Raw genomic sequence first — 14,902 nt, 5'->3', positions numbered from 1 at the left:
CGGGTGGATTTTTTAGACATTGGTAAATGTCCTCCTTTTTCGGAAAGAGTATAGCATCGACCATAGCAAATGTGCTGTATAGTGAATGCTTCCACACATGACGATCATCATTTAAGTCATATCACTTGTTAAGTATTCGAGAAATGCTAACCTAGCATCTTCGAGCTGAACATGATCACATTGGCCGACTGGGTCATTAGTAGAGCTATTCCTTTATAGATACATACCTTGAACATGAAAAAGTCAACAAATTATATAACTGATAGCATTTTGCGTAAGTTTTATGTTACATATTTTTACAAATTTTCCAGGATATTACATATTTTACATATGTGCTAATTTACTTTACATAAAACAACATATTTCGGCAATTTTTTCCTATCTTAATCCTTTATCCTATATTTTCGATCTCTGAAACATGATGAAGAAAATTTGTATGTGATGTCATATTTTCTAGTCAATGAGATGCATAGTGCTTATGGTCATCTAAAATTGACTGTCAAGTCAAAAGACAGGCTGAAGAAAAAAAAAACGAACCGTTATTTATTGAAATATGGCAGTGTGTCTCTCCTCTCCCCTTTCTGGTTACATATTTTCGTTGTGCTTTTAGGTGTAGGCAAAGCACCTAGAAACTTGGCATCGGTGGACAAGAAAGCTAGTTTCCTGTATGTAGTGAGTTACACAATATGTTTCCTTGTACAAAGAAGTACAAAAGTAGCTATGTATTTTCATTCCATTCTAGGCGCTTTGTTTTACAATTTGTTTCGAAAGTTCCGAAGAGCTCTCGTACATATTTACATATTCTACAATAATTTGTGACAAAATTGGTTTCTAAAATATATGCACCTTGCTGTGCTTTTTTGAGTGTATAAATTTGATACAAATTTTAATTTGAACAACTTATGTCTAAATTGCATTGAATATGTTTAAATAAAATAAATATCTAGCAGAATTCTTCAAATTGCTTAGATACTCTATTATTAATATTACATATCCTATGATATTTGATATTTAGCTACATATCCTTTTGATAATACATATTTAGGTACATATTTTATTAATTATTGTTACATATTTATGTACATATTTTGTACTTTGATATTACATAAAAATCCTGGATCTATTTATTTATTTATTTATTTTATTTATTTATTTATTATCCTGCGCACAACAGGCATCTGCCCTTTTACAGTGCACAGTAAATGTCTTACATAGGATTTATACACATCAAAATAATATTTATACACATTTCAGATATTAAAAAAAAATACATATAGGGGTTCGTCCTTAAACATTACCGTGGATAAAAAAAATGAATCAAACCTTATACAATTACATTCATATATGTACGGGTATATATATACACATTAAGAAAGTAACAATAATAATAATAATAGTAATAATAATAATAAAAAAAAATAAAAATTAAAAAATTAAGCAAGAATGTTGTCCATTAAATAGCGTTTATACTCAGAAAATTTAGCATATATGTCCAACTGTATGCCCCTTTCTAGCCATTCATTATACAAGCTACACATTCTTCGCAGGGGAGCCATTTCTGCGGATTTTGTACAGGTGCGGGAAATTGCAAAGAGTTGCTTTCTTGATCGCAACTTTGGATGGGGGACATAGAAAGCTATTTTTGAAAGCAGAGAGGAAGAATCCAATTTGTCGTTAAGAAGTTTGAAAATAAAAAGGAGCTGATGTATGGTTCTTCTGTTTGCAAGGGAGGTAATGTGTAATTTAATTAGCAATTCGTTATAAGGTGTCATCTTTGGATATGCACCATCTATCCTAAAAACTATATAGCGAGTGAACTTATTTTGAACTTTTTCAATAAGATCTATTTGTTTACTGGTTTGTGGACTCCACACTATAGATGCGTATTCTAATTTGGGCCTAACATATAGGTTAAATAATGATAACAACGCTTTATTTTCATTGAATTCCTTTGCAGTTCTCATAATGAACCCCAGTTTTCTATGCGCGTCATTAACAGTCTTTGTGATATGTGACTGAAACGATAATTTATCATCGAACACTACGCCAAGATCTGTTATTGAGTTTGCCCTGTCTATTTGTGTGTCCGCTATTTCGTAGTTATATTGTATTGGGGATTTCAATCGGGTAAATGTTACGGCCCTGCATTTCTTATGGTTAAGATTAATTTTATTTGCTTTACACCATGCGTTGAGATTTTCGATATCCTCTTGTAATTTAATGGAATCTTCTTCATTGTGAATGCTCCTATAGAATTTTAAATCGTCAGCGAATACGAGTTTCTCGGAATTTCTAAGCTGTTTTGGTAGGTCATTAATTAATATTAAATACAACAAGGGACCAAGATTAGAACCTTGAGGTACGCCTGAGCCAGCTACAAATTCATCGGAGCAGCAACCTTGATAATTTACGTATTGTTTTCTGTTTTTGAGATACGAGCACATTAAATCTACGAGGGAAGAGGAGAAGTTACAAAATGCTAATTTTTTCAAGAGAATATCATGGTTTACAGTGTCGAACGCTTTGCAGAAATCTGTGTATATAACGTCTACCTGACCTCTGTTGTCAAGTTCGGTGGAAATAAGTTTGAAATTTCTACGAGGTTCGTCACGACAGATCTCTTTGGTACGAATCCGTGCTGGTGCGAGGAGAGAATTGGTTTTACGTGAGCAAAAAAATGTTTATAAAGAATCTGTTCTAATAGTTTAGCTGGCGCAGAGAGTATCGCAATTGGTCTGTAGTTTGAAATTTGAGATTTATCTGATGTTTTTGGTATGGGACAAATTTGGGATAATTTCCATTTATCTGGAAATCTCGATGTTTGTATTACAAGGTTGAAGAGTATATGTAGCGGATATTTTAGACTTTCACCACACCCCTTGATTACATAGGGGGGGATAAGATCAGGTCCTGCCGTTTTTTTAGGTTTAAGGTTCTTTATTGCTGCTTCTACTTCAGCGATTGATATATCCTGTAAATTTAGAGAAGATAGAAGGGCGTCGGTTTCAGACAGAGGGGTTGGTGGTTCGTAACAAGACGGTTCCTGTACGTAAACAGAGTGAAAGTGTTTCGCAAACGCTTCGGCAATTGAGTTGTTGCTGTCGAGTTCTTGATTTTCATTACAGATAAGTTGTGCGTATGATGGTCGTTTTTTGTTTCTTATGAAGGACCAGAATTGCTTCATGTCCCCTGTTTTAACACTAGCTTCAATACTTTTCAAGTAGTTTGAGTACGCATCCTGAATATTCTTTTTTAGTCTGGTTCGTATATTTTTGAATTTTGTTGCATGCATTTGAGTATTCCCTACGTTATGCTTCATTTTACGATGATGTTTTGCTTTGGATGCCAGATCCCTTATAATCTGTCGCGTGAACCAACAAGGGTAGTGGCGGGAGGAGGGGGTTGAAAGAGGAATGCAATCATCGAACACGGACGTGACGATCTGATAAAAATTTTCAACGGCAATATTAACGTCTGAGCACAATTTTAATTCTTCCCAATCTAACGAAGTAAATTTTTTATACATACTGTTAAAATCAGCTTTCCTAAAATTGTAGCGTTTCTCGTTTGGTTCCGGATTTCTTGTTTTACAACGTACATGACTTACTTTCAAATATAAAGTAGGGTGATGCTTATCCTCAGGAACGGACAGAGGTTCTTCTCTGGACAATTTTAAGTGGTTCAGATTTGTTAGTACTAGGTCAAGCATTTTCCCATAATTATTCTTAATATTATTTTTGTTTTGTAGACCAGTTAGTTGGAGAAAGTTACATAATGATTGACAGGTTTTATTGTTGTTTAATGCCTTGCAATCTGTATCGCGAATATCCGGAATGTTAAAATCACCAATTATCAGAATCGGACTCCCCGCCGGGCAATGCATAGTTATACAGTTGAAAAGAGCATCATACAGGGCAATATCAGAATTAGGAGGTATATAAATTGCACACATATATATATAACTACCAGGAATTGTTCGAATTTTAACTATTATAATATCAATATTTGGATCATCTATTAAACATTCTACTTGAATCGCAATAAGTTCCCTTTTGATTCCAATCATTACACCCCCTCCCAGGTTTTTGTTAGTTTGCAACGATTTACGATCGGCTCTGAATACATTGTACCGGTCATCAAAAAGTTCAGAACTGTTATGTGTTGAATTCACCCATGTTTCGGTACAAATGACTACATCATAGTTATTGGTGTTTATGGCCACGTAAAAATCTTTAATTTTAGTACGTAAGCCACGAACGTTCTGGTAGACAATATCCAACAAGTGTTTTTCACGACGTGTGTCATTATTCTGGCAGTCTACAGGGTTTAGAGAGTGTATATTTCTGTTCGGTTTATTTTTGACACAGGAGTTGAATCGAGGTTCTGAACTGTCACTCACTGATAATAACTTACCGGTTTGTACCTCCTGGGCATGGCTAGGTCGACCATCTCAGCGGGTGGAGGGGGAGGTCCCCGAATTCTGCGAAGTTCCATGGTTCTGGAGGGTGTTCCACGGAGAAAGGGGGTGGAAAGCAGGCCGATGACCTTCAGCGGATGCACTTGGGGATGGTCCATTTGGTTCTTGAGGGGGAGGAGGTGAATTGTCCTCCAGATCGCGTAAGGCGTACTTCTTGTTGTTCACTACTAAATGGCGAAAGCTCAGATGTGCCCTGTGTCCTTGTCTCCGTGCGTCGTGCATGTACGGCAGCAACCTTTCTCTTTCCCGCCGAACCGACGAAGAGTAATCATTGTCAATAAATATTTTAGTTCCTTTCAAGGTTGTCCTACTTCTGATTATTTCCTCTTTCTTCTTGTATCGTAAAAAACGACACACTATGGGACGGGGGCCACTTGATCGCTGAATGTTGACACGATGCTGGATATCATCATCATGGAGGGTCACTTTGAGTTTGCTTTCGACGATATCTTTCACCTTACGTTCCGAAGCGTTCCAGTCCTCTCCGGCATCTTCCTCCACACCAAAAAACACGAGGTTCTCTCTCCGTCCTCTGTTCTCCTGATCGTCGATTCTGTGTTCCAACCAGCTTGTGTAATCGCTCAGGTCCTTCACACGCTTCTCCAGAACATTCACACGGTTTTGCATGTTGTCCACCCTCAGCAATATCTTATTTAAAGTGTCCCCGAGTTGGCGAACTTCGTTGCTCAAAGTCTTGTTGCTCTCTTGAAATTCAGACTTGAGATCCTGAATCAAACCTTTGAGCTCTTGTAGATCATCTCCAGGCCCTGGATTTTGCTCGACACCTCCCACAATGAGTAGGGTTAGCACCACAACACCATACGCAAGATACACTTTCTGAAGACCGCAGTTCTTTTTTGCTTTCGACACTTTCGGGCGTGCTCGGGTGAAATATATGCCTATAGCCAGGCGCCACAGAACGGTGCACACACCCATTGTCCCCGGACACTTCAACCCGCGGAGCTCAACAAAAACACGTCCGTCCTCAACGACTTTCACTCATTAGTATTATTCTAACTTGTTGCTTTGCTCTCTGAGCGCATCCCAGACTACTGGTATGCATGTAGACTGTGCAGTTCCTTTTCGATTATACCCTGTCTCAGTTATCTCTGGACCAGAGTGGCCACAGCGAAGCAGAACACACTGTTCTAATCGGTCCCATCCCTCGTAAGAATAAATTATTGAAAAAGTTATGAGAAGTATTGGTGAGCAAAGTGTTAGTAAGATTTTTTGTTATATTGATTACATTATGAGTAATGGCAAATGTATTGCCATTTTTTGCGGGGTCCTCTTTTTTATGACTTTGTCGTGCTTTTTCATCATACTCTATCCTCTTGTTTTAATGTACGTGTCTGGTCACCCTAATCTTGTGTAACTGTTTCCCAGCGACCCATGCGCATCCCAGCTATGAATAGCTTACAGATGCCTTCACAAAATAACAAATATATAACAATCATGGTTGTATTTTAGATTTTTTATACTACTTTTCCGGTTATTTATTGAATGCACCTTGTATGTTCTTACCTTATTACGAGGTGCTGATTTCGGATTTTCCATTCATTTTTCTCCATCACGTACCATTTTTGAGATACGCGTGATGCCATATGTGTCAAAAAATGGATAATTCAAATGCTAATAAATTCCGGTGTACTTCTAATCTGGCAACACTGGAAACTGTTTCCATGCTAAGTCATTGTGTATAAGTTTAGTTGTCTCATGTATGTTTATACGTGAGGTTTATTGTAACGTTGTTTACTGCAACAAAGAATATTAATAGTTATTGTAATAAATAATAATAAAAATCATAGGTGTGACAGATATCAGGCAGCAATTTTTTTTATTCATGTCCATGCATAAATGGTTCAGGACCTTCCATGGTCTCTCATCAATGGGTACTAGTTGGGAGGGGGGGGGGGGATAAATGCAAATTCAGCTGGAGCAAGATGCTGATCACATCCCTGTTTATAAAGGACAAAATAAGAAACAAAAAAAGTGATCTAATGCACATACATTGCTCATTATTTTGTAATATTGTATTGTGAAAAACTTAACAATACCCGAGTAATTAATTCTGTTAATGTTTTCAAGCTGTGTATGATTAAAATATGTTTTATGTTCCCTTCTAGATGGCTACATTTGCTGTGGAGGAGGAAATGGGCTTTAGTAAGGAAGAAATGAAGGCATTGCTGCTTAAGAAACCACGTTTGTGGATGAGAAGTATGTTGTGATATTTATTTTTAGGCCATTGTTTTCTAAAAATGTGAAAGGGTGGGTGCTAGATAAAGGTGGTCAGTCTGTTGTTGATTGCAACATTTTCACCAATAACAGGATTCATAGAAATAATCCCTAGAGCAGCCTGGCCATGTTATTAGTACCTAATAACCCTTGTGAGTTATTTAATCAACATGATTTATTGGTAGTCATGGAATCATTAAAACTATCTCTAAAATTCCTGTAATTTATATTCTTTATTTGACAGACAAGCCACATAATTGTAAAAATCAAGAGGCAATACACAATGTTAGGTTGCTATTAAATAAATCTCTAACAGCAGTAATTTACTCCTGACTACCATTAGTTAACTCTGATGAGAAGGTAATACACCAATGAAAGAACAGGAATAAGGTCGCAGGTGACATCTGTAAATTTTGTTAATGCTACCATCCAAATATTCAACTGGAGCAGCTGAGAAAAACCGTGGAAGGCACCTCTGATGGCACAGTGGTAGCATCGTCATCTTGTAATCAAGGAGCCTCAGGTTCGATAACCGGTGGAGACACATAGTGGTTTGGATCCCATTTTAAACTGTAGTTCCAGTCCTGATTAGGCTTACAGTGATTAAAATGGACTTAATACACCGAATCAATCCAATCCAAAAAACGTGGAAAATCTTGAGTCAAGATGTCCGGTTATTACATTTGAACATGCATCCTCCTGAACACATTTTGTCACAGAGTGGGGGTAGAGTAAGACTTCATATCTTTCCAGGAACATATATTTTACCTTTATCATTGTTGTTGTTCTTATAGAAATCATTAAATTAAAATTGAATTGAAAATATTTTGGTGTTGGTGCCAAGTTCAGGCTTCTTTGCACTATTTAAATATATACTGGATTCACCTAGTATCCTTTCCATAAACATGTAATATTTGTTGGTACACACTTTTTTGCCGTTTTGTACTTTTTCACGATTGATTCACAGATATCCGAGACCACTGCTGATTGTTCAATTTGTGTGCGTTGGGTAAAAGAAAATCGCTATGCAACCTGAGCTTCTACTATTTGCAAATAAAATCACACATACAACAAATATGAAATCATATAGTCATTTTCATGTGATTATTAGATTGCTTCTCTTCCCTTACATAGAGGTGTACATAAACAACTGCAGCAGTAACAAAAAACAACCAGCTCGTTACAACTTGTGGTAAATAATTTCCCGGGCACAACCCGATGATCTACTGAAAGCAACTAAAATTTTTGTTGTTCAACAATGTTAAAAAAAATGAACGTAAAACAACTAACACGGAGCTGTAGGCAATTATTGAAAATGCCACCAGTATAAACAAAAGTAGAAACAATTCTTAACAACAATGGCGATGATGATGAAAGAAAGACAACAGGCACTGTTGTATCCCCCTAGCACCACCCCTGCTTTGGAGGAAGATATTTACGACCTGGGAAATGGGATGGTTGGAGACATATAGGCCATATGGGACAAATCTCTCTTTTGTAAGGCTTAAGAAGTCTATTTATACTGCACTGTTGTTTATCTGGTAACCATGCTGATGACAGTTCCTGAAATTTAATTCCCTTTTCAAAAATAAAATAAATGTCACCAACAGGGTTTGTATAATGCATAAAACATAATTGTACCAGACTATTAATTATACAACATCCAGTTAGTGAAATAATGTTATTCGACTTTCCTTGGTAACAGTAAACAACATGTAAATTTAACCTCATCATTAAATTGGTGAGTAATTAACTACCAGTTGCTAGAATTGCAACAGCATAAATCACACTGGACAAACATTATACTCCAACAGGAAATCACATCCAACAATTTAATTGGTTCTCCCTTGGAGCAAATAACAGTAACAGTTTGCCATGGCAGGACTCCAAAACTCTGTGTATCTTGGTAACATTGATTAGAAGCCACTCCTTAACTGTTCCCGAAGTTCAGCAAGGTTCCATAGATGTCTCTGTCTCTGTTTAACCCCTTGTTCCGAAGGATCCCATAGATTTTCAGTAGGATTCAAATCTGGGGACTTCGCTGGCCAGGGATGACGGGAGAGCTCCTTGGCATGCTTGTCGTACCTGTCGTTTGGCAGTTACCATCCTGAAAATCTGGTGTGTTCACAGTTAGATTATCAGTTAGCCTAAAACACATTTCACTGTGCTGTGTGAGACAGCAGCAAATTTCACCAGTTGCTGTACACCAGCAAAAAAGATGAGCTGTTTGGACATTGAAATTATCAGCCACAACAAAACTACTCAAAACCTTTTAATTCATTTAACTTCCTTCATAGCATACAGCATTAGGTATAAGTGACACCACTGAGTGCAATGTTACTTAAATGCAGATGCACTCATGCTATCTGCTCTACCAAGTTAGCTCTGGTATGGTAGCTAAAAAAAATAAAAAAAAAAATAAAACAATAATAATAATTTGCACATTGCTTTTACTATGTTCACTTCAGTGTTAAGGTAACAAAGACTTCATGGCATATAATGGCAGAAGAAATCTTAGAAAAGAACTACGACCTCTTGTTTCAAGGATGAAAGCTAATTCTAGTGAAAAATGCAGGCTCAAGCAGAACTCGAACCCAGGTTTTACCATGCCATTGCCCTATTAATTGAGCTACCGAACCAACCCTGATTTCACCAGAGATGTGTTGCTTTTGATGACGTCGATGGTGCCTAGCTTTTCTCAGCTTAGAGATGTAATTTACCTTACGATTTTGCACACACAGCAGATATACTATGTAGAATTCCACACAGGGAAAACAGCCACAGCGAAAAATCAGGACTGACTCAGTAGTTCAGTTGGTAGAGCAATGGTATGGTTCTGGTCGAGTGTGAATTTTTCACTGGAATTTCTACATAGTACATATGTGTGTGCCTAATCATAAGGATGTAGGTCAGTGAAACTAAACTTAAATAAATGTTTTGTGCTTCCTGCATGCTTCAAATTCCAACTCTATACTTTCACCCCATCTAAATAGCATCCAACATTATTTATTCCATGCCAAAAACTTTCTAGAACCATTGCAAACAGTAACTGTACTGGAATCAACGCTTTCATATTGCACGTATATTCTGCAAAAGTCAGCAGAGAAAAAATCATCATATGTAGTACAGAGGTCATTAACCCTAACATCATGGGTGTGATTGTTCACTGATATCCCAATTTTGAGGTCACACTTCGATACTGTCTTCTACATCTATGGTGGGATGTGTCTTGCCTTGTAATTTATTTATATAAAAAGGCACAATAACATGAAACCTTTATATGCAAAAGTGTAAATTCATTCCTCTCCCAGGTTAAAAAAAGTTAATTTTTATGCGTTTCCCCACTCATGGATGTTAGAGATTTTGTGGTAATTTTCTCATTATCATGTGATGTAATCATATTTAAGATATTAATTAATTGTTTATGATCATACTGTTCATTTTGACTATTTAAGAAATGTGCTTCAGACTGAGTAACAAGATCGATCGATCAGACCTCTTGATTTCCTCTGAAGTATTTATGGTTATAAGTGCAGCCCCCACTTTTAGGCCAGAAGGTATATCCTAAAGCAGTTCTCTCAACTCTGTGTTCTGTCGTATGCTGGAAAAGCATGCCAGCTATCACGTGAATACTTCCATCCATGGACAGGGGTGCAAGCTAGAGATCACCTCTCTCTTTATGGGTAGGATCTGAGTACTTTTTGGTTGCTACATTCCCAGCAGAGGGGAGGGGAAGGCAAACTATAGAGAGGGAGCAGGTATTTCAGAAAGCATGGTGAGTGGAAAAGAATGTGATCTCTAAGGGCTTGAAAAAGTCATTGGCATTATTTGCCTGCCCTGTGAAAGGGCTCTTGCACAGGTAAGAGAGTCCTCGTGTTTACACTGAATGTACATTTGGCAATAACAGTAATATCGTGGAATAATTCCAGGATAAACCTTCTGCTCTTTAGGGCTGGCTCTGATAGTGGCAGTGATCCTGTCTGGAGATTTGGAGGAGATGTTATGTTAGGGTGGAGACAACTCTACTCTATACCCTATCGAACCCACATTAATGGCGACACTGTAAACAATTCTCACTGATATCTATACTTGAAAATTGTAAAATTTAAAGAAGTTTAGATGAACGTAATTTTTCTTTAAAATAGTTATGTTAAAATAATATGTCATATGTGATAATCACAGTATTAAAATACAGCCACTTTACATTAAGTTGCAACCATCGATGCAAGCACAGAGTTGTCACAAAGTGGGCATACCCCCCTTTATTTTCGACACTACGATTGTTGTGGTTGAATGGTTATGGTAATTCTGGGCCATGTTCTGGTAGATGTTTTGTGGAGATAATTTGGAGTCATGAAGATATCTTCTAAAGCTGCTCGTAACTCATTGTGCAATATTGGTTGTTTTTGACTGTCATTCATGAAGCCCCAGAGATGAGAGGCCAGGCTAAGGAAGCTGGGTAATCTTCAAAACCCCCTTTCAATTCACTGCCCGGGAAAGGTCTTCCTCAAGTAATGGCATACTAGCAATGAGAAGCTTGCCAGAACATGGCATACAATTTGGCTGTGCTGTGAAAATGATGGTCACCATACCGATGTTCCAGACACAGGTATGTGTCCATGTAAAGCATTCAACCATAACCACTGTAGTGTGAAAAATCAGGAGGGGTACATCCACACTGTGACCCCTCTGTAGAATGCACACAAGGACCCATGTTCCAGAAAAATCATCTGCTGCTGCAAAGCATTGACGCAGTAACATCCATACAGTAAATATCAAGCAAAACAGTAAAGCACATACAAGCAAAATACTAACCTGAAACCCACAACATAGTTTCATACAAGATTCTAGCTCAGGGTTGCTAGAAACTTGGTAAACCTGGTAAACGGAAATGTCAGGGAATTTGGCTTGTCAGAGAAAAATCAGGGAAATGTCAAGTAATTTTGCAGATCATCTGGAAATTACATCCATTTTTGGAGTCTGCAAGAGAAAACGTTGCTAAATGAACAAGCAGTTCACTTCCACTTCTGAATTCGGTTCTTGTGATTCCACTCCCAAAAAAGATTCAGTTTAGTTCTTATGATTCTCAGTCTTGTGCAAAATTATGGTTCCTTCAAATTTCTGTAATAAATTTGCACTTTTATAATACTAGATATTAGAAAGAATATCAAAGTAAAACTTGCAGTCCAGATATCTGATTGATAACTCAAGTACATTGACAATATGATCAAAATTATCGGAAAGGTTGGTGAAGATGAGGTTATCGTCTATTATTTTATAGATCTTAATCTTGTTGGCATTTCCTATAGAATTCCTATATGGAACAAAAATATCTCCAGATCCTGTGCACTTATAATTGTTAGCAAAAGAGCAGCATTTTCTATGACATTATAAATCCGCCAGAATATGAAAAATTGTGTATGGTTTATGAATATTTTCTTTTTTTTATATACTGTGGAGATCTGTTGTTTTAAAATAATGTACCTCTGAGTCATTCCATGCCAAATCAACACAGATATGTGCAATTTTTAACCTGACCATCTCCGATTTTCATGAAATTTGGGGAGTTGAAACTATGCATAGTACTTAGTAACTATGAAAATTTTTAGTTTCGTGCGTCTTGTAATTGTTAAATTATTCAAGGTCAAAGTTAGCATAAATTGCCCTTTTTGAGCCCGCTTAGCTATACTAAATCTGCTGTAACTCCGCCCCTATTTCACCTAGGAAGCTCAAATAAAGCTTATTGTACAGGGAATTGAACACGCTTTCCAGTGATATATAACAAGCCTACCTTTGGATAAAAATATAATTTTGTCACGTGACCTTGACTTTTGACCTTGAATATCTCAAAACATGTCATCACCAAAAATCGTGAAAAAAATATATTTGGTCCCTCATACCATACTCTAAAACATACCAAAAAATCATTCTGGGACTGCAATGGGATCAGAAGATACAAAATAATATGTGTAACTATGTGACTGATAAAAGCCCCATTACATGAACTATGAAGAGTCAAAAGTCCCTTAACACTCCCTACAAAATGTGAAGGAGTTATCCTGGGTATAATTGGTCATAAAAGAAATAGGTTAGGCACAGGGAGATCCCTAGCCATGTGTGTCAAGCGCAGGTCCGGCATATTGTTGACCGCCATATTGAATTCAACGCAAAAATTTCAAAGGAAAGGGGGTTATGTGATATATCAAATGAGGCTATAATTTCACGAGAAATGAAGTGACGAAGGATTTTCCAACATATATTTAACCAGCAAAAATTTATTACTGCATGCCTGTAACCATTTTCTCCTTTTCGAGGTGTTAAAAACAAAGCATTGGAATGCTCCTAACGTGTTAGGAACTCATCGAGATCACGCTGACATCTTGGGAGAGAAAGAAGTATACGCACCATTGCATATGATTTTAATCAGCTACATTCACCAAATAGTTGAATAGTGAAGAATATTGGGAAAAGTATCTCAAACAATTACGTGACACTTCCTTTGGAATGAAAAATTCTTCAGTGACGAGGCAAATTTTTATGTTCACGGTGAAGTTAATAAAAATAATATGCTATACCTGTGATTTGCTCAGTCGAATGGTTGTTGCTGGTAAGCTAATTATGTGGTATAATGTATGGCGAACGGAAATGGTTGGTCCATATTCAACAACGGAACCTTAAATGGTGAGGGCTTCTTGGATTTGTTAAGTGAACAGGTTTTTTCACCCTTGCTTACGGGATATGGAACTTTTCGAGAGTTTTGAAACAGGACAGAGTGTGACCACACTATGTAGACATTTTCGCAATTTCTTCATGGTAATTTTCTAGGTAGATTGATGGGCAGACGGGGATCTATTAAAAGGCCTGCACATTCCCCAGATCTAACATCTTAGGAGGACTTTTACCTTCAGAAACATTTGAAGAGAATGGTGCATGCACTAAAAGTCCCTGATATTGACCATCTGAGAGAAGGCATAGTTGCTGCTTGCGATGTTGTTGCACATGCTACATTACCAAATGTTCTATGCGAGTGTGAGAGACGTCAACGAGTGTGCTCACAGGAACATTGACAACATTATAATGTGCATATATCGTAAGTGAAAAATATGTGTATAACTTTTTGCTGGCGTAAGATACGTTGGAAAATCCTTTGTCACTTCATTTCTCGTGAAATTATAGCCTCATTTGATATATCACATCACCTCCTTTCCTTTGAAATGTTTGCGTTGAATTCAATATGGCGGTCAACAATATGCCGGACCTGCGCTTGACACACGTGGCTAGAAATCTCCCTGTGCCTAACCTATTTCTTTTATGACCAATTATACCCAAGACAACTCCTTCACATTTTGTAGGGAGTGTTAAGGGACATTTGACTCTTCGTAGTTCATGTAATGGGGCTTTTATCAGTCACACAGTTACACATATTATTTTGTATCTTCTGATCCCATTGCAGTCCCAGAATGATTTTTTGGTATGTTTTAGAGTATGGTATGAGGGACCAAATATATTTTTTTCACGATTTTTGGTGATGACATGTTTTGAGATATTCAAGGTCAAAAGTCAAGGTCACGTGACAAAATTATATTTTTATCCAAAGGTAGGCTTGTTATATATCACTGGAAAGCTTGTTCAATTCCCTGTACAATAAGCTTTATTTGAGCTTCCTAGGCAAAATAGGGGCGGAGTTACAGCAGATTTAGTATAGCTAAGCGGGCTCAAAAAGGGCAATTTATGCTAACTTTGACCTTGAATAATTTAACAATTACAAGACGCACGAAACTAAAAATTTTCATAGTTACTAAGTTCCATGCATAGTTTCAACTCCCCAAATTTCATGGAAATCGGAGATGGTCAGGTCAAAGGCTGTGTTGATTTCGCATGGAATGACTCCTCTGTTACCTTAGCCTGAAGGCTAGATGCACATGATTGTAGCACCCAATACATTTGATTGTAATTTGACATTTTACTCTTTGAATTTTCACGTGTTCTTGTGTGTGTAGAATGAAATTTGCTAAAAAAAAAAAAGTTGTGAAAGCGAATATTTATAATAATTAATGGATTATATATTTAATTGGAAAACACAAGGTTCAAAAACAAAAATCATGATGATAAACATGTCTGGAAAAATTTCATTTTTGGACTGGAAAACCTGGAAATGTCAGGGAATTTCATAATCAAAATATAGTATCC

At 37.0% G+C, this 14,902-nt stretch overlaps 1 protein-coding gene across 1 annotated transcript in view; it reads left to right on the top strand.

Moving 5' to 3' along the window:
* Positions 1-14,902, top strand: part of mTerf3 (mitochondrial transcription termination factor 3) — a 51,485-nt gene that overhangs the window by 29,819 nt on the left and 6,764 nt on the right. Inside the window, exon 5 of the mRNA XM_083112786.1 lies at positions 6,604-6,694. Within this exon, the coding sequence (XP_082968912.1) occupies positions 6,604-6,694 (91 nt within the window). The remainder of the gene's footprint in view (positions 1-6,603; positions 6,695-14,902) is intronic.

This window comes from Lepisma saccharinum, chromosome 26 (genome assembly GCF_977018435.1).
Source record: "Lepisma saccharinum chromosome 26, izLepSacc3.1, whole genome shotgun sequence".
NCBI lineage: Eukaryota > Metazoa > Arthropoda > Insecta > Zygentoma > Lepismatidae > Lepisma > Lepisma saccharinum.
The sequence above is the reverse complement of the archived record's forward strand: the minus strand, read 5'-3'. Positions and strand labels throughout refer to the sequence as shown.